We start from the raw sequence: 26,567 nt of genomic DNA, 5'->3' as shown, positions 1-26,567 counted from the left end.
TTCCTCAGCTCTGCACCTCCCCTTTAAAGTGGGGGAAGGGAAGTGGAGCTTCAGCGGCTTAGTCGTCATCCCCGGGTCACACGGCTCATTGACGTGGCCAACCTGGTAGGGAGAGCACCCAGCTGGGACCTGGCTCCCTCTAGCTGTTCTTGCCCAACCGCTTCCCAGAAACCCACGCCGCCGCCCGACGACGCTGCGCTCGGGCGCATGCGCACGGCGACCCAGCCCAGCGCGCCGCCACTTCCGGCGCGCCAGTGAAATTGTGGTTCCGGGTCGCTGCTCTGCTCGCCGGCCGGCCGCGGGGGCTGGTGACGCTGGCCCGCTCTCGAGAGAGAGAGAGAGAGGGCCAGGAGGCGGGACTCCGCCGGCTGCTCCGAGAGCGGCAGGTGCGCGGGAGGGGGTGTTACAGACTCGAGCAGACCCTTCCTTTCCCCCGTGGCCTCGGTCTGCCCGCAAAGCTTCCGGGTCGGGTTTGCCCCCAGACCCAAAACGGGGGGGCTGGAGGGGGCTGTACCAGGCTGCTGAAGGTGATGCTGGGAGGCGGACCGCCCGGCCTGGGGGTCTGGACCATGGGGCTCCGACTTCCTCCTCCCCGAACGACCCTGGGCAAGTCACTCCTCCTCTCGGTGTCTCATTTTCCCAGCTGTCAAATGGGAGAGATGTTGGGTCCCTACCTCCCGCCCTTCTTTGACAGTCCGGGCGCTGGCGGGGCTGGAAGGAGTCTGAGTGAGTGGTATTCAAACTGCCGTGGCAGGTACCTGCCTGCCACCCTGGGCATCAGTGATGCAGCTGTCTTTTATTCAGCTTAGACATCTGTTTTCAACGCCACTTTCTTAGTTTGAGTCAAGGCTCTGCGACCAGACAGTCCAGGCTCTAGCCACGTAAACAGTGTTTTGACTGTCTGAAGCAACTGAGGAGTAACTATCGACCCTTGAACACCTTTATCTCATTCAAGATGTTTTTGCTTGGACTTACAAAAGGAGGTGAACTATAGGCACGTTCTGCAACAAGAGATTGCATTTTGTGTATAAGTGAAGCTCTTTTAAAAATATTTATTTATTTATTCGATTTTGTTTTATTGTTGTAGTTATCTGTTGTCATTGTTGGATAGGACAGAGAGAAATGGAGAGAGGAGGGGAAGACAGAGGGGGAGAGTACAATAGACACCTGCAGACCTGCTTCACTGCCTGTCAAGTGACTCCCCTGCAGGTGGGGAGCCGGGGGCTCGAACCAGGATCCTTACGCCCATCCTTGTGCTTTGCGCTTAACCCGCTGCGCTACTGCCTGACTCCCATAAGTGAAGTTCTTAAATACATCACAAGTGCAAAGGAGACCAGGATGAGGGAGGGTTAACCCACCTAAGATTATATAATAGTGACTTTTTTTTTTTTTCTTTCTTCCTAAATCTTCCACCCTCCTCTTCTTTTCCACTCACCAAATATTTGGGCATTACACATGAAAAGCAACATCCAATGCGTTTTATCTTTGTTTTATGCAGGACAGAATGCTTTGATTGCCTAGCTGTTTTAAAACGAGTAAATGAGCCAGGTGAGTTTACAGATGTTGAAGGTAGTTTTTGGAGAATTGTGCACACTTCAATGTTTGGTCTGCAGTGCTAAGAAGGCCTTTGTAGCTTTCAAGAGCAGAGCTTAGGTACTCAAAAATGTGGAAAATGCAAGTTAGAAACAGAATATTTGTGTTCCACACATTAATCAGAGGAAAAGACATTTGAATCTCCTGTTGTGTATCTTGTAAAACATCCTGAATAATAGAAAGTGATTTAAATTACCCTTAAGGAGAATCACGCATACACACATTTCCAGGAAATATCTAATGATAGTGAATATCTATATAAAATATAGTAGTCTGATATTTTCTAGGTTATCACTTTAAAAAATATTTATTCCCTTTTGCTGCCCTTGTTTTTATTGTTGTAGTTATTTGTTGTTGTTATTGATCTCGTCGTTGTTGGATAGGACAGAGAGAAATGGAGAGAGGAGGGGAAGACAGAGAGGGAGAGAGTCGCCTGTGAAGTGACTCCCCTGCAGGTGGGGAGCCGGGGGCTCCAACCGGGATCCTTACTCTGGCCCTTGCGCTTTGTGCCAGGTGCGCCTAACCCGTTGCGCTACCGCCTGACTCCCTGCTTTGTTTGTTTTTTTAATGGACATCTGATTGTTAATCATCCTGTAACATTAGATCTTTACCTTCTTTTGAGTTACATGGTTTTATCTTTGAAAAATAGACAGTAGTATAACATAACATAACATAGTATAGACTATATTTTTGGAATAAGGATTTAGAAACATGTTTACTTTTTTCCTTTGGAAACTTTACTAAATGTGTCATATGCTGTCGCCAATAAGGTTTTATGAGTCAGAGTCCTAGGTTCAAATACCAGCTCTGTTACTTAGCCATACAATTTCGGGCAGGTTACATCACCTCCTTGAGTCTCAGTTTCCTTATCTGCATGTGGAATTTCCTTATATATATGGAGCATATGGGTGTTTTAAAATGTTTAGTAATATATGTGCAATTATGAAACATAATTTTGAAACCTGAACCATAACATAGTAAAGTCAATGTGAAATCACTCCAGTCTTTAGCTTCAAGCTCACTTTCTTCTGATTCACAGGTACCGTGTTGCTATAATCCCTTCACCTACCAATTTAAATGGAAATGCAGCTAACTTGGATGACTGAGCCTTTTTAGGCCTGTCTCTATGAATTCCTGGTTGCTGATTTACTGATTCAATAACTGACTGTTGTTCAAGAGCTAGTCATCAGTCAGAAATATACAGCAAAAATGTTTGCAAAACTGAAGAAGAAAATTGCAGAAGAGACTGCTGTTGCCCAGAGGCCAGGAGGTACACCTAGGATCCCAAGGTCGGTGAGCAAGGAATCGGTTGCATCTATGGGAGCTGACTCAGGAGATGACTTTGTAAGTAGTTTTAGTTTTTAATTTTTTTTTTTTTTGCCTCCATGGTTATCTCTGGGGCTCTGTGCCTGCTCTATGAATCCACTGCTCCTGAAGGCCATTTTTCCCATTTTGTTGCCCTTGCTGTAGTTGTTATTGTTGTCATAGCTGTTGTTGTTAGGACAGAGAGAAATCAAGAGAGGAGGGCAAGACACAGAGGAGAGAAAGATAGAGACCTGCAGACTTGCTTCACCACTTGCAAAGCCACGCCTGTAGGTAGGGAGCCGGGCCCTTGTGCTTTGTGCCATGTGCACTTCACCCACTGTGCTACCGCCCAGCCCCCAGTTTCTTTAGTTTTAAATATGTGATAGTCTCTGTGTTGAGAATAATATATCATAGATTCATTGCAATAAGTATTTCTTTTTAAAATTATATTTGTAGTTTATATATGATTCTTCTTACTATCAGGTATTTTTCTATTCTGCCTTAGTTTCTGCAAGTCCTTTTTCATACTGATCTTTTCTATTCTTTTTCCACCTGTATACCTAGTGTATTTTCTGCTATACTTTTTTCTCAAAAAGTGTATCTTTAAGCCATTGTTGCTTAATCAGGTCACTTAGTTTTGCACTGTTTCATGAGGAAAGGTGATAAAAAGATGTCACTGACTGCAGCATGCCCTTTAATTGCAAAGTATCTTTGAGGTTAGAAAGATTTAAGAAAATGAGTCTACTCCTTTGTTAGGTAAATATCATGCCTCAGGAGTAAAAATGTGATAAGATCCTCGTAAAGTCATAACTTCTAAAATTTACAGTGGTTGTTATGTATAAAATAATGTAAAATATAAAGCGTAGGGTGGGATAGGTAGTATAATGGTTATGCAAATAGACCTCCACGTCTGAGGCTCCAAATTCCCAGGCTTAATCCCCTGCACCACCGGATGCCAGAGTTGAGCAGTGCTCTGGTTAAATAAAAATAAATAAAGCATAAAAATAAAATGAATGCTTGTTAATATGTCACTTTTCCAGAGTACTAGAATACTATCAGTGTTGTTAAAGGCACTTGTTTATTCTTTCCAGTTTCCTTTCTTCTTCCTTCCAGATAACCACTACCCTTAGGTTTGTATTTGCCATTACCTTACTTTAAAAAAAAAAAAAATTACTTATTCCCTTTTATTGCCCTTGTTGTTTATTGTTGTAGATATTATTGTGGTTGTTACTGATGTTGTCATTGTTATTAGAGTAGAACAATAGGATTTCCACACCTTAATAATCATTGACTGCTGTATTTAAATGGGGAATAAAAGGGTGGGGAGGGAGATAGTATAATGGTTATTCAAAAAGGGTCTGTGGCTGGGGCTCCAAGGTCTGAGGTTCAATCCTCCATACCACCATAAGCCAGACCTGACCAGTGCTCTGGTAAAAAGAAGAAAAAAGCATATCTGGAAAAAGTTCATCTGGCTGAAGGATGTCGTTTTTTTCTTTGTTTTTGTTGTCACCAAGGCTTCACCACTCTGGGCTTACTTTTTCAGATAGAAAGAGAGACAGAAGAAGGGGGAAAGACACTGCAACTCTGAAGCCTTACCCAGTGCAGTAAGAGAGGGGTAAAACCTAGATCATGTCTATGACCAAGCAGGTACCCTCCCTGCTAAGCAATCTTGCCAGCCCTACTTAGAGTTTTAATACTGAATTCTGCAGCAGATATAGCTGCTTTACCCTCATACTGGCATGCTATATTGAAGTTTTTCCTCTCCAGTTTTGAATTAATTAATTTTTGCCTCCAGGGTTATTGCTGGGGCTCGGTGCCTGCACCACGAATCCATTGCTCCTGGAGGCTAATTTTTTTCCTTTTGTTGTTTTATCTTTATTGTGGTTGTTATTGTTCTTGTTATTGATGTCGTTGTTGAATAGGACAGAGAGAAATTGAGAGAGGAGGGGAGACAGAGAGGGGGAGAGAAAGACAGACACCTGCAGTCTGGGGGCTGGAATCGGGATCCTAATACTGGTCATTGTGCTTCGCAATCTTGTGCACCCAATCCGACACTACTGCCCGACCCCGTTTCCTCTCCATTTTAACCAGTTACAGAGATTAGCCTGAATTCGGGAACATTTTAGCTTTGGACTTTTAAAATAATCCATTAAGAGAGTCGGGCGGTGGCGCAGCGGGTTAAGCGCACGTGGCGCAAATCGCCAGGACCTGCGTAAGGATCCCAGTTCGAGCCCCCGGCTCCCCACCTGCAGCGAAGTCGCTTCACAAGCGGTGAAGCAGGTCTGCAGGTGTCTGTCTTTCTCTCCTCCTCTCTGTCTTCCCCTCCTCTCTCCATTTCTCTCTGTCCTATCCAACAACAATGACATTAATAACCACAACAATGTTAAACAACAGGGGTGACAAAAAGGAAAATAAATAAATAAAAACTTAATTTATAAAAAAATCTATTAAAAATATATATATATTCATTCTAATTCTTTTTTTAAAAAAAATTTATGTTTATTTTCCCTTTTGTTGCCCTTGTTTTTCATTGTTGTAATTATTGTTGTTGTTGATGTCGTTGTTGTTAAATAGGACAGAGAGAAATGGAGAGAGAACGAGAAGACAGAGAGGGAAAGAAAGATAGACACCTGCAGACCTGCTTCACCGCCCGTGAAATGATTCCCCTGCAGGTGGGGAGCCTGAGGCTCCAACCGGTTCTTGTGCTTTGTGCCACGTGCACTTAACCTGCTGAGCTACCACCCGACTACCATATTCATTCTAATTCTAACTCTTTATCCCCACTGCATATTTTTCTCCAGCCAGACGCCACTATTTTGATATATCAAATGTACTTTTTAAAATTTTCTTTTAAATATTTATTTATTCCCTTTTGTTGTCCTTGTTGTTTTATTGTTGTAGTTATTATTGTTGTTGATGTTGTTGTTGTTGGATAGGACAGATAGAAATGGAGAGGAGGGGAAGACAGGGGGAGAGAAAGATAGACACCTGCAGACCTGCTTCACCGCCTGTTAAGTGACTCCCCTGCAGGTGGGGAGCTGGGGGCTCAAACGAGGATCCTTAAGCCACATTACCGCCGACTCTCTCAAATGTATTTCTAAACATGTGCATCTCCATGAAACATTGAGGGTAAGTTTTATTCTTTCCATCTTCACTTGTTGGTATCAACAAGTATTTTGGCTCCATCTTCTAAATGCCTTAAACTTGCCCTCTTTACTCCATTTACAAGTGGTATATTACCTTCTACTATATTTCAGGTCATCTTTGTAGCTTGGGCAAAGGTAGTAAGTGATCTTACCATCAACTTCAGGGTGAAGTAAAAACTCATTACTATAGCGAGTGTATATTATAGTTAACTCTGTGGTCTTGTCACAGCTTAACTATCTAACCTCACCTCACTCCACATTTTCTACACCCTCTGCTCTAGCCATATTGAACTTACTGGCCTTCCTAGAATGGGCAACATTCCTTCTTGCCTACAAATGTTTTCTATGCTATTTCCTTTTTGTGCAATGTCTCCTGTCTTCTTCTGCTATTATTCTGTTTCTCTGACACTGTTGTGCATCTATCAAAACTGGGCTCATATGTTACTTTTAGGGGCCTGTTCTACCTCTCCTACCCCTCTGTACTTCATTCTTCCAGGCTACATTTCCCTCTTCCATCTCTTATCTTTTTTTTGTCTCTGTAATAGCAACTACTACACTGATTTGCTTGTTTCTTTTGCCCACTAAACTAGAAGCTTCATGAAAAGTAATAGAGTATTTTAGTTAGGAACTCAGGTTAGGCTGGGAGACAGGCCTAAATTGATTTTTCCCTCTCCATTGTTATCGCTGACTTTAGACAAATATAATTACTTTTCTGTGCTTTAGTTTATATATATGTAAAATGGTAACAGGGGCTTTACTGTCTTTATTAAAGTGTGTTTTCTCAGGGTTCATATCTAGACTCTGTTATTCACTGAGAGTGCTCAGAGACCTCAACATAAAATTTTACTCACTATGATCACTTGTTACAGTAAAAGGGAAACGGTGCATGGAAAAATAAACTAGGAATAAGCTTTCAAGAATTCTCTCTTTTTAGGGGCCGGGTAGTGGCACACCTGGTTGAGCACACATATTACAGAGTGCAAGGACCTGAGTTCAAGCCCCCAGCCCCCACATGCAGGGGGAAAACTTCACAAGTGGTGAAGCAGGGCTGCAGATGTCTCTCTGTTTCTCTCCCTCTCTGTTTTCCCCTTCCCTCTTGATTTCTGGCTGTCTCTATCCAATAATAAAGATAATAATAAATAGTCTTTTTTTTTTTTTTTATCAGGGCACTGTTCAGCTCTGGCTTATGGTGGTGCAGGGGATTGAACCTGAGATTTTGGAGCCTCAGGCATGAAAATCTGTTTGCATAACCATTATGCTGTCTACCCCTGCTCTGAGTCCTTTCTTTTTTTTAAAGAAAATTTTATTTATTTTTTTAAATAGAATAGATTTTTTTTTTTTTTTTTGCCTCCAGGGTTATTGCTGGGCTTGGTGTCTGCACTATGAATCCACTGCTCCTGGAGTCCATTTTTTCCCATTTTGTTGTCCTTCTTGTTGTTATTATTATTGTTATTGCTATTGTTGTTGAATAGCAAAATTGAGAAAGGAGGGGAGGAAAGGGAGAAAGAGAAAGATAGATGCCTGCAGACCTGCTTCACTGCTTGTGAAGTGACCCCTTGCAGGTGGGGAGCTTGGGGCTCCAACCAGGATCACTATGCAGGTCCCTGTGCTTCGCACCATGTTCACTTATCCTGCTGCACTACGCCTGGCCTCTTAAATACTTTTTTTATATATAAATATATATTATTTATTAATGAGGAAGATAGGAGGAAAGGGAGAATGAACCAGACATTACTCTGGTACCTATGCTGCCAGGAATTGAACTCGGGACCTCATGTCTGAGAGTCCAATGCTTTATCCACTGTGCTGCCTCCTGGACCATTCTTATTTTATTTTTTTAATGTTATTTATTATTGAATAGGAACAGAGAAATTTAAAGGGGAGGGAGAGATTGAAAGGGAGAGAGAGGGAGTCAGGCGGTAGCACAGTGGATTAAGTGCACGTGGCGCAAAGCACAAGGAACGGCATAAGGATCCCGGTTCGAGCCCCTGGCTCCCCACCTGCAGGGGAGTCGCTTCACAGGTGGTGAAGCAGGTCTGCAGGTGTCTGTCTTTCTCTCCCCCTCTCTGTCTTCCCCTCCTCTCTCCATTTCTCTCTGTCCTATCCAACAACGATGACATCAATAATAACTACAACAATAAAAAACAAGGACAACAAAAGGGAATAAATAAATATTAAAAAAAAAAGAGAGGGAGAGAGAGAGAGAGAGAGAGAGACAGATACCTGCAGCCCTGCTTCACCACTCATGAAGCTTTCCTCCTGTAGGTGGGTACAAGGGCCTTGAACCTGGGTCCTTGCACACTGTAGTGTGTGTACTTAACCAGATGCGCCAACGCCTGGCCCCTTAAAGAAAATTTTATTAATTATCTAATATTGATTTGCAAAATTATGAGATAACGGGTATTCCACACTGGTCCCACCACCAGAGCTCTGTGTCACCATTCCCTCTTTGCAAACTGCAGTAGTTTTCCCAAGGTCACAGATATGGATTGACTATTATTTCTATAACTATCAATTTATCTATATTTATATATTTGCCTTTTTTTTTCCTTATGGTCCTGCTGTCTCTTCCATTCTAAGTCACACCTACACCTATTGCTACTTCTGAAAGTCCTTTCTTTTTTCCTCTTCTCTCTCGGGTTCCTGGAGTTCAGAGCCCTCTGGTCATCTTCCTCTAACATTTCTCTCAGTCTAAGAGTTTGAACCAAATTTCTTTATGGGGTGCAGAAAGTGAAAGGTCTGAAGCAATTCTGTAATTGCTTCTCCGCTAGACAACGGCATTGGCAGGTCGATCCACACCCCCGGCCTCTTTCTTTTTTTCCCTAGTGGGGTAGCACTTTAGAGAGGTGAGGTTCTGGGACACATTGTTGAGGTCATCTGTCCAGGGAAGTCAGGATGGAATCAGTAGCATCTGCAGCTTGGTGGATGAAAGGCAATAAGATATAAAGCAGGACAAGGGAGTCGGGTGATAGCACAGTGGTTTAAGCGCACGTGGCACAAAGCGCAAGGACCAGCAGAAGGATCCCGGTTTGAGCCCCTGGTTCCCCACCTGCAGGGGAGTCGCTTCACAGGCGGTGAAGCAGGTCTGCAGGTGTCTGTCTTTCTCTCCCCCTCTCTGTCTTCCCCTCCTTTCTCCATTTCTCTCTGTCCTATCCAACAACAATGACAACAATAATAGTAACAACACGGATGAACAAGGGCAACAAAAGAGAAAAAATGGCCTCCAGGAGCAGTGGATTCGTAGTGCAGGCACTGAGGCCCAGCAGTAACCCAGGAGGCAAAAAAAAAGAATATGGCCTGGCCATCAGAAATGTTCTGCTATGAAAATTGTATTATTATTACTTAATTTCTTTTTTTTTAAATTTTTTTATTAATTTTATTTTTGAGAGAGATGTACAGAGAGACACACACAGAGAAACACCAGAGCACTGCTCAGCTCTGGCTTATGGTGGTGCAGGGGATTGAACCTGGGACTTAGGAGCCTCAGGCATGAGAGTCTGTTTGCATAACCATTATGCTGTCTCCCCTGCCCTATTACTTAATTTCTAATCTCAATTTTCATTTCACCTTCTAGTCTTAGCCCAAATTAATGGGGGCACCCATATGTTGTTTAAAGTTGTTTTTGTTTTCTTTTTTTTCTAGTAAGAGATATGAAGAAAGATATATCAGAGCACTTCTAAACTCTGTAGTAGTGCCGAGGATTAATCTCGGGATCTTAGGGACTCAGGAAATCAGGACCTCGGGCATTAAAATTTAGTGTACGAGGGCCTCGATCTTGCCTGGGCCATCAGGTTCCAGATGCTATCATGAAGCCAGCTGGACTTCCTTAGGCAGACAACCCCACCAATGTCTTCTGGAGCCCCATTTCCCCAGAGCTCTGCCCCACTAGGGAAAGTGAGAGACAGGCTGGGAGTATGGATCGACCTGTCAACACCCATGATCAGTGGGGAAGCAATTACAGAAGCCAGACCTTCTACCTTCTACACACCAGATCAGGGGAAGGGATGGAATATGGAGTTCTAGTGGTGGGAATTGTGTGAAATTGTAACCCTCTTATCCTATGGTCTTGTCAGTATTTCCATTTTATAAATAAAAATGATAATAATAAATAAAGTTTAGTGTACAACCATTGTGCTGGTTCCCAGGCCACTAGCTCTGTATGTTTCAAGATAATCTAATCTCTTGGGAAATTTGCTGTCGCATTAATGTATTGATTTATTGAATGCATATTATCTATTAGTGTTGTTGTTGCCTTTTAGAGTCTTATATCAAGATCATTTTGATTTATATCAGAGATACTGAAGCTTATTTATTTATTTATTGGATAGAGACAGAAATGGAGAGGGAAAGGGGAGAGAGAAAGAAAGACATCTGCAGCATTGCCGCACTGTTCTCAGAGTATCCCCCTGCATCTGGGAAGCAAAGGCTTGGACAGGTTCTATCCTGTTAGAACATATGTGCTCAATCTGGTGTGGCACCACCCAGTCCTGATACTGAAACTTTTATCAGTGTCTGTGATAGATTCTTCATTACAGGCCATCCTGTGATAAGGAATCTTACCTCCCTGGGGGGTGGAGAGGGGGCAGTTAGGGATGTAGTAGCTTAGAAGAGAAGAGGAGGTTGGTTTGGTGGAAGATGAGGTGTACTGTTCCTTATCTTGAGAAAATGTGGAAATATATCCATGTGATAACAGTTGTGTGAATCAGCAGTTTCTCAATTAACTGACATTGAAGGGGAGGGCGGGAGACAAGGAGTTTTATCCTGTAGTGACCAAGGAGGTGACGTAGTAGTGGAATGAGGGACTTGGACATGTAGGTGCCTCATGCACTAGAGCAGTACTCTGTTGTGTGTGAATGCATGTGTGTCTAACCCTGTTTTTTTTTCTTGGCCTCCAGGGTTATTGCCGGGGCTCGGTGCCTACACCACGAATCCACTGCTCCTGGAGGCTATTTTTCCCATTTTGTTGCCCTTGTTGTTGTGCTTGTTGTAGTTGTTATTGTTGTCAGAGCTGTTGTTGTTGGACAGGACAGAGAGAAATGGAGAGAGGAGGGGAAGACAGAGAGGGAGAGAGAAAGATAGGCATCTGCAGACCTGCTTCACCATATGTGAAGCGACCTCCTGCATGTGGGGAGCTGAGGGCTCCAACCGGATCCTTAGCTGGCCCTTGTGCTTTGTGCCATGTGCGCTTAACCCACTGCGCTACCGCCTGACTCCCTAACTCTATTTTTAATCTTCTTTTTTTTTTTTTTTTTTACCAGAGCACTGATCAGCTCTGGTTTATGGTGGTGCAGGGGATTGAACCTGGGACTTCGAAGCCTCAGGCATGACAGTCTGTTTGCATAACCATTATGCTGTCTACCCCCTGCCCTAACTCTATTATTAGAAGAATTTTATTCATATTCATATTCATTTAACAATACAGCCAGAGCAACACTCATTATCTATAGTAGCGGAGACTGAATGCAGTGTCCCATACATTCAGATGTTGCATTCTACTGCCCAACCACCTTCCCAGGCATGAATGAATAAATCTTAAGACAAGCAAAACCCTTGACTTCTCCCCTTTATTCTAGGATTTTCCATTTGAAACAATAGAATGATTTTATTATTATTATTACTTAAAATATATTTGTGTTATATACTTAGTCATAATGGATTTGTCTACCACCATGTATTCTTTTTTCCCCCCTTTTGTCGCCTTTATTGTTTTTCATTGTTGTTGTAGTTAGTATTGTTGTTATTGATGTCGTCGTTGCTAGATAGGACAGAGAGAAATGCAGAGGAGGGGAAGACAGAGAGGGGAGAGAAAGAAAGACACCTGCAGACCGCCTGTGAAGTGACTCCCCTGCAGGTGGGGAGCTGGGGGCTCGAACTGGGATCCTTCTGCTGGTCTTTGCGCTTTTCGCCACCTGCGCTTAATCCACTGTGCTACCGCCCGACTCCCTACCACCATCTATTCTAATAGTGTGTTTATAATGCAGACACCACATATATATATATATATATATATATATATATATATATATATATATATATATATATATGATTTTCCATTATGGATGGAGCAAGTGTTTTATTTCCATTCTACTGTACAAGTAGAGAGATTAGGAAGCAGGACTGTTAAACAACTTTTAGTGATCACTGTTGATTAAAGTGAAACTGATCCTAAAATAAAAATTGTCAACTTCTAGTTTAATTCTCTGTCTCACTCCTGAAAAACTATATGTTGTTATTGTGTCTATTTTCATAGGCTTCTGATGGAAGCAGCTCCAGAGAAGATCTCTCGTCCCAGCTTCTGAGAAGGAATGAACAGATACGGAAATTAGAGGCCAGACTTTCTGGTATGTCTTAAGAACTCTAAATCAAACAAAGGGAACTTGCTTTGCCTGGTCCTCTCTTCCTGTCAAATAGCTTTATAAAGTACACAGTTTTATACTTACTTTTGACATATTTTCATCTGCTTAGTCAAAAAGGAGCAATTTATATCTCAGTGCTTCCCTTCTGTACCAAATTATGTCAGTTCAAAACTGAGTTTTGGAAGTTGTTTAAAAAGCAAATTCTGTTTTTCTGCTCCTGAGGTTTCTAGCCATCAATATAAAAGGTACTGAAAATGTGTGTAGAATAGACTTAATTGACTTTGACTGATTAGCATAGCTCTCATTCTGGTAAAGAGGTATGGAAACAGTATTTACAAGAAATGGCCAAGAGTGGTTGACTTCTTCAACACAAAAAAAGTGCCAGATACGGGCAGGGGAGATAGCATAATGGTTATGCAAACAGACTCTCATGCCTGAGGCGCCTAAATCCCAGGATCAATCCCCTGCCCCACCGTAAGCCAGAGATGAACAGTGCTCTGGTGTTTTTCTCTCTGTCTCTCTCTCTCTCTCTCTACATTTCTCTCAAAAATAAAATAAATAAATTTTTTTAAAAAGTGCCAGATAACATTGCCACATTCTAAAACTACGTATCACCTGTGTTAATTGGTTGTTGGAAAAGTCGTGATACATTTCTGCATAGAATAAAAAAGATAAAATATGTCATGGCTTTTCCACCAAACTCAGTAGTATCACTCTGAGTCTTTAGACTACTTTTCAGTAGTGCTTCTAGCTTCAGTTTAAGTAGAGAACCTGTAGCTCTCATTTGGTCTTTTGTGTACAATTTGTAATTTACATGGCTCCCATTATACCCTTTACCTGGGAAGAGCATGTTTGTAATAGAGTTCTTACTTTGGGTTATGCCAAAATACATTCAAATACATTTTGAAAGCTTCATCTTCTAAAGTGGTCAGTGACTTCTGTGTTTCTTTTGTCCATTGGCTTTATGCCCGATTAATTGAAATGAAAGTGGTGGACCACAAAGTTCACCAAATTGTGTGTGAAATATATGTGTTTGTGTAGTTATCAGACGTGTATAGTATAGTTTGCAGCTATCAGCTAGTCCATTATCTCATTCTGTTCTCACTTTAGCCTTATTATGCTCAGTGATTTTAAGGTCACACAGGTGTTACGTGGTACTCTACCAACAATAGGACTATTTGGTTGTCAGAAAAATCATGATACATTTTTGCATGGAAAAACATAGATAAGTATGTCATGACCTTTCTAACACCCCTATAGCATTCAAAACTAGATTTTCTAGATGCTAGAGCCTATAAGCTTAGCTATAGTCTGCTTCAAACTCAATTATTACTGTCTTGTTACCTTCTATATGTAACTAATATAAGTGATTACTAGAGGTAAAATAACTTTTAATGTTGGAGAAACTACAAAATGATATGTAACTTACCTAATATAGAAGGAAAAATAGTTGGGACTTGATATTTAAGAAGGAACAGAGTTTGGAAGATAGCATAGTGATTATTCAAAAACTTTCATGCCTGAGGCTCCAAGGTCCTAGGTTCAGTTCTCAGCACTGCCATAATCCAGAGCTGAGCAGTGCTCTGCTTAAAAAAAGAGAGAGAGAAAGAAAGATACAAGAAAGAGAAGTGATGCTTACTAAGCCCAGTTATGCCTGTATATTTTTCCTACAGACTCCGTTTGAGTAGTAATAACAACAATAGAGTCTACATTTTTTTTTTTTTTTAGCACTGTGTGCCAGGTACTTAAGGCATATAAAACACTTAGTATATTGCCAAATGAAGATACTAATACTTAGGACCAATTATTTGCCTAAAGGTCTCCCAGCTAATAACTGGCAGTTAAACTAAAGCATATCTACTTTCTCACAGAACTATGCTATCTTATTTTGACATGCCAGGTAATTAATTCTGACTTTCGCCTTTCATGCGGCATAGACATTTAGTTCCTGTATAGAAAGGAAATTTATTCTTCTGGAGAATTAAGTTCTTTCAACATAAAGACAGTATGAACTGTTAATTTACTTGTGTGGACTGTAAGTGAGCTACTTAGTGAGTTTCCTTTTATCTGACCTATTGCTAAGACTAGAAGGTGAAATGAAAACTGAGATTTGAAATTAAGTAATAATAATACTGGCTTCCATAGCAGAGCATTTCTGATGGAATTCCTGTTCTTTGTCAAGGCTAAACAAATCTGCCTGTTTGTATTTAGCATTTACACCATGGATAGTTTGTACTATACCTGTTTGCCTGTCTTAATTCATTGTTAATGGAAGGCTATCTTCCTAGCTTTCCTTAACAGGAATGGTTTTCAGGCTGAGAAAATCATCATCATTTTCACTCATTTTTTTGTTTAATTAACTTCCTTTCCTGATGTTTGTCCATTCCTGGTATGTGCATCACCCTCCTCACCCAAGACTATGCTGAACAGGTGCGAAACTTGCAGAAGATAAAAGAGAAGCTTGAAATTGCATTAGAAAAACACCAGGATTGTACGTATTTTTCTCCTTTTTTTTTTTTTTTTTTAATAGGGCTTATTTTGTTTTGTTTGTTTTTAATGAAACTGTAAGGTTAAGTTTTCCCCTTGCCATAGCTCAGATCTTTATTTTATAAGCAGTAATCTTCCTAATTAGGTCAATATAGCATTTATTTGATATATATAAGCATACAACTCAGGTTTTTTGCCTTATGATCATACTTCTTGAGGTAATGTCAATATGTACAGCAGCTAATCTAAATCCAGTTGACTAGTTTCTTTACCACCTTTTGATTCTAATAAAATCTGTTGCTAGGCTCCTAAGCCAAGGTTAGGAATTTTGGCTCTAGTCATAGTTTCATTGCTACTATGTGCAGTAACTGGGGAAAAACTCAAGCTTATCATTATTCCAACAATAGAACATGCATTTGTTTAGTCTACCCTAAATCATATTTCTCCTTTGGATTTAATTTAATAATGATCTAACATAAGTAGGATATTATTTTCTATTGAAATAATAATATGTTTTAAGTATTCTTTAAAGAAAGTGAAAACATTTTCATTGTCTTCCTTTCCTTTGATATTTTGGTTTTTGTTCTGACAAAATGATAGTTGTAACTTTGCAACAATAGTAATGCTACTGGCAATTGAGTTCAGTGTTCTATCAGTTACTTAAGAAGTTACCTTTCTGCAGGGGGAAAGCTTCACAAGTGGTGAAGCAGGGTTGCAGGTGTTTCTCTGTCTCTTTCTCTCTTTATCTGTCTCTCCCTTCCTCTCAATTTTTGGCTATCTCTGTTCAATAATTAAATAAAGATAATTTTTTTAAAAAGAAGTTACCTTTTGGCATCTTCCTAAATATTTCTATTTGACTATTACATAAAACAAGCACATCAGGGAACAAGCAGCAATAACAAAAAAAGATTCTCTTACTAAAACCAAAATGATTATTCTGGGAAAGTTGATCAGGTTTTTCCCAGTCTCATAATCCACTTTTGTGATCTTGGCCTTTTTTTTTTTTTGTTAGGTAAAGTTTTTGAAGCAATGACAAGGGGTATTTATCATGCTTTTGCTGAAATATTTTCATATCTCAAATAGAGCCTCTTTGTTAACAGCTTCCATGCGGAAATTTCAAGAGCAGAATGAAACATTCCAAGCCAACAGAGCCAAAATGGCAGAAGGACTAGCTTTGGCATTAGCCAGAAAGGACCAGGTATTTTATATGTGACATTGCCCAAGAGTGGTATAAAGACTTCACGTAATAACATAAAAACAAAACAAAACAAAAAAAACCTGTAAAACTGGTAGAAAATGTTTATAGGGTGGGCATAACGGTTATGCAAAAAGACTCATGCCTGAAGTTTCAGACTCCCATAAGCCAGAACTGAACAGTGCTCTGGTTAAACACCTACCACCACCACCACCACCCCCATAGGACTGGGCTGGGCTGGGTTAGAAAGTGGCCGTGGTGCATCAGTTTAATTAAACATATTAGGAAGCCAAGAACCTGCACAAGGATCTTGGTTTGAGACCCTTGTTCCCCACCCACAGAGGGGACACTTCACAAGCAGTAAAGCAGGTCTGCTGGCATCTATCTTCCCCCCCCCCCATCTTCCCTTCCCCTCTCAATTTCTCTCTGTTCTATCCAGTTAAAAGGGGTGGGGACAGTGGCACACTGGGTTAAGTCCACATAGTACGGAGTGCAAAAACCTCCACGCAAGGATCCCAGTTGGAACCCCTGGCTCCCCACCTACAGGGTCACTTCACAAGTGATGAAGCAAGACTACAGGTGTCTATCTTTCCCTTCTCTTCATTAACTACCCTTCCCTCTCAATCTCTCTCTTACTGAGAAAAGTAAAAAAAAAAAAAGGAAAAACAATAACCCTGGAGGCAAAAATAAGAAAATATTTACAACCTAGGAGAAAGAGAATGAGAAATTTTATAATTAAAAATAATGAAATATGTCCAGAAAGTTAAAGTACAACTTCCTGCAGGGCCGGGCCAGGTGGTGGCACACCTGGTTGAATGTATGTATTACAATGTGCAAGGACACCCAATTCAAGCCCCTGGTCCCCACCTGCGTGTGGGAAGCTTTGTGAGTGGTGAAGCAGGGCTGCAGGTTTCTCTGTCTCTCTCCCGGTCTTCCTCTCCCTTCTTGGTTTCTGGCTGTTTTTATCTAATAAAGATAATAATTAAAAAAAAAAAATATATATATATATATATATATATGCTTTTCTGTTACAGTGTACCTTTGTAAAACAGAGATGGGAAATAGTGTGTCTCTGATTTGGTAGAAAGCCTGAAGATAAGGAAAAAAAATTCATCTTTGCACCCTAAAAACCTATCTCATAGCTTAGACCTTGAACAATTGTCTTTTTTTTTTTTTACATTTATTCCCTTTTGTTGCCCTTGTTGCTTTATTGTTATAGTTATTATTGTTATTAATGTCGTCATTGTTGGATAGGAGAGAGAAAAAGAGAGAAGGGGAAGACAGAGAGGGGGAGAGAAAGATAGACACCTGCAGACCTGCTTCACCACTTGTGAAGCGACTCCCCTGCAGGTGGGGAGCTGGGAGCTCAAACCGGGATCCTCATGCCAGTCCTTGTGCTTTGCACCACCTGCACGAACAATTAATTGTCTTTTAAAGTGGGGGAGAAGCTATCAGATAGCCATAAACTAGGATGTACATAGTTCTTACACTCTGTTTCCAAGTTTGTTCAAACATGGCTAGACAGAGGTTCAACAAACCATCCATTTAACAGTGCTGAATGAATTACAAGAAGAAAGGAAGATACTCTTAGTGGTTATTATAATAATTATAAGGCAGGTTTTATTCAATGACACTTTAGATTTAAGAAAAATCTGAACATATAATAATCTTGTTAAGACAACATCAATTTATTATATGTATATTTTTATATTTATTCCCTTTTGTTGCCCTTGTTGTTTTTATTATTGTAGTTATTATTGTTGTTGGATAGGACAGAGAGAAATGGAGAGAGAAGGGGAAGACAGAGAGAGGGAGAGAAAGACAGACACCTGCAGACCTGCTTCACTTCCTGTGAAGCGACTACCCCTGCAGATGGGGAGCCGGTAGCTCGAACCCGGATCCTTCTGCCAGTCCTTGCGCTTTGCACCACGTATGCTTAACCCACTGCGCTACCGCCTGACCCCCCAATTTATTATACTACATCTCATCTAAGGTAGCATGTAATTAATTTCTTTTATAGTAGACAGAAGTTGGTTGATTTTAAAGTAAGTATTATCTAGCACATTTACTATTCTGGGAAAAAACATCATTTACCAATACTTACTGTATGACAGTGACTGAATATACATAAATTTTTAAAAAATTGTTAGTTCTAATTGTATGTAATTGGGATTTGGCTTTTTGTACCAATAGTGTTCCCCTCTCTCTCTCTCTCTCTCTCTCTCTAAAGAGGGGACAGAGCCTCTTTTCCTTTACACCTAACGGTATAAATCATATAAAGAAAATGAAGATGAGAAGGAGCGTAATTCTCACGGCCTGCTGAAGACCCTCCCCCCCACACACACACACAGCACATTAATTTATAAACATCAATTTGGTTATTGACTTAGCTGGTCCCAGCTATCAGCACCAAGAAATTATAATTGTAATTGTGGGGAAACTCAGGAATATACTGGAAAGCTGCATGAAGACAAATAGTTTTATTTGGGTGCTCTGTTTAACGAAACCCCGTAGACTTATACTTGTGTTCTGTAACTGTATGTACAATTCATTTTCTTCTCTTAGTACTCTTTATTAGTATCAACCAAACTTGATTTTTTTTTTAAATTTGCTGTTTTGCTTGTTGTCTTCCTTTGGGAGGAGGGAAGTTGTTTCGTTTTCTGAAAATCTTGGCATTACTTTTATTTTTATAAAAAACTTTTTTGTTGTTTGATTTTAGGAATGGTCAGAAAAAGTGGATCAGCTTGAAAAGGTTAGTTCACCTTATTTTTTGTTTCATTATTAATTTTGACCTCTTCTTTGGGGCTGGAAGATTCTTGTTTCTTCAGTGCACTGATTGCTATACCTCCTCTTAGAAGCAGGACACTATGATTAGATACTGACCTCACAAGCTGTTTCTCCCTCCTAATACTGGAACTCTTTTGTTTTCCCCATCCCATATACTCTTTCTCAGTGTTCCTGATTGATAATAGAGATTGCATCAGTAGGGCTCCATTGCCTTTGGACTTCTGATTGAGTTTTACCAGAGGGGGGACAGTATGAAGAACTATGTGTGGAAGAAGAATCTGGTTGGGATGTTTTATTCCCCCAGCTTTCTTCCTCTGGGATCTCCATAAGTGACCCATGGTCAAAGGTCACAGCTTCAGATGGACCTTTAGACTACCCTCTGACATAGTTTTTTTCTAGGTTTCTTGTAACCTCATCATCTTTCTAGCCCTTCACGCCCAGCCATTACTACCATGTTATTTCTGTGGCGTTTTCTTACCCCATTTACTGCTCTGAGAATTCCCTTTGTCAGGCTCTTCTTATAACCTTAATTTGAGGCTACCATCTGTTTCCTGGTGAGACCCTGTGTAAATGTAGTATGGTAACACCAGTAGTTTTTGAAGAGGCAATAGAAAGGCTCAGCATTGAGCAGAAAAGAAGAGAACCTATAGGCCAGACAAAGACCAATAAAGTTGTTTATTCTAGTACCATAACTCTGTTTAGCTCCCTTACATAATATATTCTTAGATCTCAGACACAAACAAGATGAGATTTTTATTTTATTTTATTTATTCCCTTTTGTTGCCCTTGTTTTATTATTGTAGTTATTATTGTTGTTGTTATTGATGAAGTTGTTGATGGATAGGACAGAGAGAAATGGAGAGAGGAAGGGAAGACAGGGGGAGAGAAAGATAGATACCTGCAGACCTGCTTCACCATCTGTGGAGCGACTCCCTTGCAGGTGGGGAGCTGGGGGCTTGAACCGGGATCCTTTTTTTTTTTTTAAATTTATTTCTTTATTGGGGAATTAATGTTTTACATTCAACAGTAAATACAATAGTTTGTACATGCATAACATTCCCCAGTTTCCCATTTAACAATACAACCCCCACTATGCCATTTATCATCCTTCATGGACCTGTATTCTCCCCACCCACCCATGTCTTTGATGTTGTCTAGACTAGAGAAGTTTTCAGCTACTATGGCCTGGAAAATGCTTTCTTCCTCTCCTTCTCTTTCTTCCTCTGGTATGCCAATAATGCGTATATTGTTTCTTTTGGAGTCATCTCATAGGACACTGTTGTTGTTTTCAGCATCTCTTAATCTCTTTTTGAGATCTCTTACTTCTTTTTTAGTTGTCTCTAATTCATGCTCAATCTTGCTAATTCTGTCTTCAGCCTCATTGATTCTATTCTCTGCCCTCTACTGTTTTCTGGAGTTCATCTATGTTGTTGCCCTGCTCTGATACTGTTTTAGCTTGTTCAGCTAGTTGCATTCTTAGCTCAGCGATTTCAGCTTTCAGCTCTCTAATAACCATGAGATAATTAGTATTTTCTTCCATATTTCCATATTCTCATTTGTTGTTCCTGCATTTCTGATCGAACCGGGATCCTTATGCCGGTCCTTGTGCTTTGTGCCACGTGCGCTTAACTCGCTGCACTACCGCCCGACTTCCTGAGATTTTTTTTTTAATATTTATTTATTCCCTTTTGTTGCCCTTATTGTTTAATTGTTGTTATTGATATCGTCGTCGTTGGATAGGAAGAGAGAAATGGAGCGAGGAGGGGAAGACAAGAGGGTGAGAGAAAGATAGACACCTGTAGACTTGCTTTACCACCTGTGAGTCCCTTGCAGATGGGGAGCTGGGGGGCTCAAACCAGGATCCTTATGCCGGTCCTTGTGCTTTGAGCCACCTGCGCATAACCTGCTGCGCTACCGTCCAACTCCCACAATCAGAATTCTTGAGAGTTTGGTTTTTGTTTCGTTTTGTTTTTGTTTCCTTTTGTTTTTGTTTTGTCCTGGTAAGCAACCAGGTTCCAGCACAGACCCACAACACTGGAAGAAGCATTGGTGCTGTGGTTTCTTTCCCTCTCCCTCTGCCTCTCTGTCTATGTCATTCTCTATCTGAAAAAAGTCAGCATGACGTAGTGAGGCCCCAGTGATGACAAATAAATAAATAAAATTTAAAAAATGTTTATGAAATGATACTAAAAAATAATTCTGCTGAAATAATATGAATTTCTAATGAATTTCTAATTTCTAGTGAATTTCTAATTACCCAAGTTAATGTCTTTCTCTACATAGGAGAAAAGGTTCTTGACAGCCCAGTTACAGGAAATGAAGAATCAGAGTTTGAATCTTTTCCAAAGGAGAGATGAACTGGATGAATTAGAGGGGTTCCAGCAGCAGGAACTTAGTAAAGTAAAGCACATGGTATGTATTTTTGTTTAACGTCTTCTAGTAGTCTTAGATATGAATTATACTTGAATATTTTTATTTATTAAAATGCAAATTTTCTCTTTGAAATTTTCTTTCTTTTAAATATTTATTTATTTATTTATTTATATTAGAGCACTGCTCAGCTCTGATTAATGGTGGTGCAAGGGGTTCAACCTAGGACCTCAGAGCCTCAGGCATGAAAATCTGTTTGTATAATCCTTTTGCTATCTCCCCTGCCCTTTTTCTTTTTAATTATCTAGGAATACAATCCCTAGTACATTTTCAGAATATTTTTAAAAGTTTGACTTGTTGGTTTATATTTTTTAAATGAGTCACCCAGCGAAACTTTCTATCTTTATATTAGCTCTTAAAAAAAGAGGAAAGTCTGGGAAAAATGGAGGAAGAGTTGGAGGCGCGAACCAGAGAACTTAGCCGCACTCAGGAGGAGTTGATGACTTCCAATCAGATGTCCTTAGACTTAAGTCAGAAGCTAGAAGAATTGCAGAGACACTCCTCAACGCTGGAAGAGCAGAGGTTCTTGCTTGGTCTGTGGGGCTCATGGGAAGCGGTGTTAGTATAGCTCTGGCTGTAGCCCGCCTGCCCACTTTCCTCATTTCTCATTGTAATATTTTATAGCAAAGGCTTCTTGACTTGAACTTACCTGCCTAGGGCTCAGGACCTCTGCCTTCACTCCCCTTCTCCTACCTAGACTCTAAACCATTCCCACCCCTCTCATTCCCACATCCCCACCACTTCTGCTGCTGTCAAGTAATGTGTTAGTGTCTGACCTATTGCATAACCAAAGACAAATCAGGATTTTCTGCTTAACCTAGATGGATTTTTTTTTTTTTTCCTCATGGGCTTCTGCTTCTAAGGGAACAAAGGAGTCCTCTATTAACAATCTCCACGTGACTAATGCTTATAGCCCTAACATAAAGAACTATTTATATTTTCTCTGTGGAGGAGTGTATCTTAGATGAGATATACAAATGTGTTTACTGTCTTTTTTTTTTTTTTTTTTTAATGAAGAGACCTTGTAACAGCTTCAAAAGCAGGTACAGAAAATAAAATCACAGCCCTGGAGCAAAAGGAACAAGAACTCCAAGCATTGAATCAGCAGCTTTCCACTGATTTGCAAAAGGTAAGGAGAGTACTAAGAATGGATTCACTTCTAGGAGTAATGAATAGGAAAGAAATTCTGTATGGAAAAATTCAGCTTCATAATGCCTGTTAAAATGTTTTTTTGTGCTCCCCACCTGCATGAGGGTCACTTCACAAGTGGTAAAGCAGGTCTGCAGATGTCTATCTTTCTCTCCCCCTCTTTGTTTTCTTCTCCTCTCTTGATTTCTCTCTGTCCTATCCAACAACAACAATAACAACAAGGATAAACAACAAGGACAACAAAAGGGAAAAAATAGCCTCTAGGAGCAGTGGATTCATGGTGCAGGCACCGAACCTCAGTGATAACCCTGGAGGCAAAAAAAAAAAAAAAAAGCTTCCTGTGTAGTCCACATTGCCCTTGTGGACTACCCAGCCAATTTCCAGAAGGATGTGACCACACTAAACAATATTTGCTTACCAGAAGAGGCTAGTAGTGTCCCAGCAAAGAATTCTTTTTTTTAAAAATTTTATTTATTTTCCCTTTTGTTGCCCTTGTTGTCTTTTTATTGTTGCTGTAGTTGTTATTGTTGTTATTGATGTCGTTGTTGTTGAATAGGACAGAGAGAAATGGAGAGAGATGGGGAAGATGGGGAAAGAAAGACAGACACCTGCAGACCTGCTTCACCACCTGTGAAGCGACTCCCCTGCAGGTGGGGAGCCAGGGGCTCGAACCGGGATCCTTACGCCAGTCCTTGTGCATTGCACCACATGTGCTTAACCCGCTGCACTACCGCCCGACTCCCTCAGCAAAGAACTCTTTTTTTTTTTTAAATAATTTTTTTTTATTTAAGAAAGGATTAATTAACAAAACCATAGGGTAGGAGGGGTACAACTCCACACAATTCCCACCACCCAATCTCCATATCCCACCCCCTCCCCAGTAGCTTTCCCATTCTCTATCCCTCTGGGAGCATGGACCCAGGGTCATTGAGGGTTGCAGAAGGTAGAAGGTCTGGCTTCTGTAATTGCTTCCCCGCTGAACATGGGCGTTGACTGGTCGGTCCATACTCCCAGTCTGCCTCTCTCTTTCCCTAGTAGGGTGGGGCTCTGGGGAAGCTGAGCTCCAGGACATATTGGTGGGGTCTTCAATCCAGGGAAGCCTGGCCGGCATCCTGATGGCATCTGGAACCTGGTGGCTGAAAAGAGAGTTAACATACAAAGCCAAACAAATTGTTGAGCAATCATGGACCCAAAGCTTGGAATAATGGAGAGGAAGTGTTAGGGAGGTACTTACTGCAAACTCTAGTGCACTTCTGCTTTCTTACTTTGGTGCCATACTCCAAACTCAGTCAATTTCTGCTTTTCAGCAAAGAACTCTTAAGACACAATGGTTGTTATGTTCAAATACGTGTTAAAAGTATTATATGATGGGGCTGGGTGGTGCCATGCCTGGTTGAATATATATGTTACAGTTCAGAAGGACCTTGGTTCAAGCCCCTGGTCCCCACCTGCAGGGGGAGAAAAGCTTTGGAAGTGGTGAGATAGTACTGCAGGTGTCTCCCTTTCTCTCTCCCTCTCTGTGCTGTCTCTATCCAAGAAAATAAATTAAAATGTTTTAAGTACTACATAATATACCTTGACCATAATATGCAATTGTGATTGACATGGCCATTTTTGAACCTTGGACCTTCCTGGATATACTTCATTTCATTCTAAAACACATGAATGCCAATATTTTTCAAAATTATTTTCTTTATTTATTGGACAGAGACAGAGAAATCGAGAGAGAATGGGAAGTAGAGAGGGAAATAGGTGGGGACTGGGGGCTTGAACCTGGGGACTTGTACATTGTAACATGTGGTCTACTAAGTCCCCATCACATAAATGATATTATTACAATTCAGTTTTATATTTGACTGACCTTCTACTGTCTGTGCCAAATCTGAAAATATAAAGGCTAATACTATTAATATATTTATTGAACTTAGAATAGTTTTTTGTTTTATTTTGTTTTTAATTTTGATAGAGACAGAGAGAGAGAATGAAAAAGACCATAGCACCAAAGCTTCCTTCAGTGATTTGGGAACCAGGCTTGAACTTGCAGTGCACACATAGCAAACTAGCGCAGTATCCAGGTGAGCTATTTTGCTGGCTCTAGGATAGTATTTTTCAATAGTGGGTTTCTTATACCATTTTAAGCAGAACAGTTTTCATTTTACAGTTCTTTCTTAAATTGCTGTACATTGGGAGTTGGGCGGTAGTGCAGTGGGCTAAGCGCACGTGGTGCAAAGTGCAAGGACCACTGTAAGGATCCCGGTTCCAGCCCCCAGCTCCCCACCTGCACGGGAGTCGCTTCACAGGTGGTGAAGCAGGTCTGCAGGTGTCTGTCCTTCTCTCCCCCTCTGTCTTCCCCTCTTCTCTCCATTACTCTTGTCCTATCCAATAACGATGACAACAATAATAACTACAACAATAAAACAACAAGGGCAACAAAAGGGAATAAATAAATATTTTTTAAAAATTTAAATTGCTGTACATTTATTTTTCGCTTCTGAGTTCTTTTAAAAAAACAAATTATGGGAGTCGGGCGCAGCAGGTTAAACACACGTGGCACAAAGCGCAAGGCCCGGCATAAGGATCCTGGTTCCAGCCCCCGACTCCCCACCTGCAGGGGAGTTGCTTCACAGGTGGTGAAGCAGGTCTGCAGGTGTCTATCTTTCTCTCCCCCTCTCTGTCTTCCCCTCCTCTCTCCATTTCTCTCTGTCCTATCCAACAATGATGACAACAAGAATAACTACAACAATAAAACAAGGGCAACAAAAGGGAATAAATAAGTAAATATTAAAAAAAATACAAATTATTTAGTTTGAGCCTCCGGCTCCCCACCTGCAGGGGAGTCGCTTCACAAGAGGTGAAGTAGGTCTACAGGTGTCTATCTTTCTCTCCCCTTCTCTGCCTTCCCCTTCTCTCTCCATTTCTCTCTTTCTATCTAACAACGACAGCATCAATAATAACAACAATAACTACAACAATAAAAAAGGCAACAAAAGGGGAAATAAATAATTTAAAAATTATTTATGAATGAGAGGGATAGAGAGAACGAGGGAGAGAGAATGAAGAAGAGCATCATTTTGGCATGTGCAGTGCTGGGAATTAAACTCAGGACATCATCCTCATTCTACCTACTGCACCCTGCACCACCTTCCAGATCATAGTCCCTGATTATTTTTGTTTTTTTTTACCAGAGCACTGATAAACTCTGGCTTATGGTGGTGTGTGTGTGGGGGGGGTTTGAACTTGGGACTATGGAGCATCTGGCATGAGCCTCTTTGCATAACCATTATGCTATCCACCTCTATCTAGTCCTTGGGTTTGGGGGTTTATTTATTTTTTAAGATTTTATTTATTATTGGTTAGAGACAGAAAGAGACTGAGGGGAAAGGGGCAGATAGAGAGGGAGAGAGACAGAGATACCCAAAACCCTGCTTCACCACTTGTGAAACTTTCCTCCTGCAAGGGGGTGTCCAGGGGCTTGAACCTAGGGCTTTGTGCACTGAAATGTGTGCACTTAACCAGGTGTGTCACCACATGACCCCCTCAGTCCTTGGGGTCTTAATATCAACAGTATCTTCCGTTATCAGCAATCCATCCTTTTATCTTATATAACAAAATCTTATAGAGTGTGCTGCCACCCACCTTCTTTTTTTTTTTAAATTTTTTTATTTAAGAAAGGATTAATTAACAAAACCATAGGGTAGGAGGGGTACAACTCCACACAATTCCCACCACCCAATCTCCATATCCCACCCCCTCCCCAGTAGCTTTCCCATTCTCTATCCCTCTGGGAGCATGGACCCAGGGTCATTGAGGGTTGCAGAAGGTAGAAGGTCTGGCTTCTGTAATTGCTTCCCCGCTGAACATGGGCGTTGACTGGTCGGTCCATACTCCCAGTCTGCCTCTCTCTTTCCCTAGTAGGGTGGGGCTCTGGGGAAGCTGAGCTCCAGGATACATTGGGCCACCCACCTTCTCTGATGAACCGCTTAATTTTATTGATTTATTATTTTTCCTTTTTGCCTCCAGGCTTATCACTGGAGCTCAGTGCCTGCACTACGAATCCACTTCTCCTGGAAGTTACCGCCCCCATTTTTGTTGCCCTTGTTGTTGTATTTATTGTTTTTG

The 26,567-nt window shown here is 40.9% G+C and overlaps 1 protein-coding gene across 5 annotated transcripts in view; it reads left to right on the top strand.

Annotated features, from left to right (window-relative positions):
* The first annotated feature begins 260 nt into the window (after positions 1–260).
* Positions 261–26,567, top strand: part of GOLGA1 (golgin A1) — a 74,392-nt gene continuing 48,085 nt past the window's right edge. The window contains exons 1-9 of one of the 5 annotated variants that reach the window (XM_016185025.2): positions 261–386; positions 2,633–2,937; positions 12,295–12,385; positions 14,817–14,891; positions 15,988–16,085; positions 18,802–18,834; positions 21,153–21,281; positions 21,652–21,821; positions 22,317–22,428. In XM_016185025.2, the coding sequence (XP_016040511.1) occupies positions 2,803–2,937; positions 12,295–12,385; positions 14,817–14,891; positions 15,988–16,085; positions 18,802–18,834; positions 21,153–21,281; positions 21,652–21,821; positions 22,317–22,428 (843 nt within the window). In that variant the 5' untranslated portion in view covers positions 261–386; positions 2,633–2,802. The other 4 variants (XM_060200156.1, XM_060200153.1, XM_060200154.1 and 1 more) reach the window with 4 other exon arrangements.

The sequence above is a fragment of the Erinaceus europaeus genome, chromosome 10 (genome assembly GCF_950295315.1).
Source record: "Erinaceus europaeus chromosome 10, mEriEur2.1, whole genome shotgun sequence".
Lineage (NCBI taxonomy): Eukaryota > Metazoa > Chordata > Mammalia > Eulipotyphla > Erinaceidae > Erinaceus > Erinaceus europaeus.
This window is presented reverse-complemented; position numbering and strand designations above follow the sequence as displayed.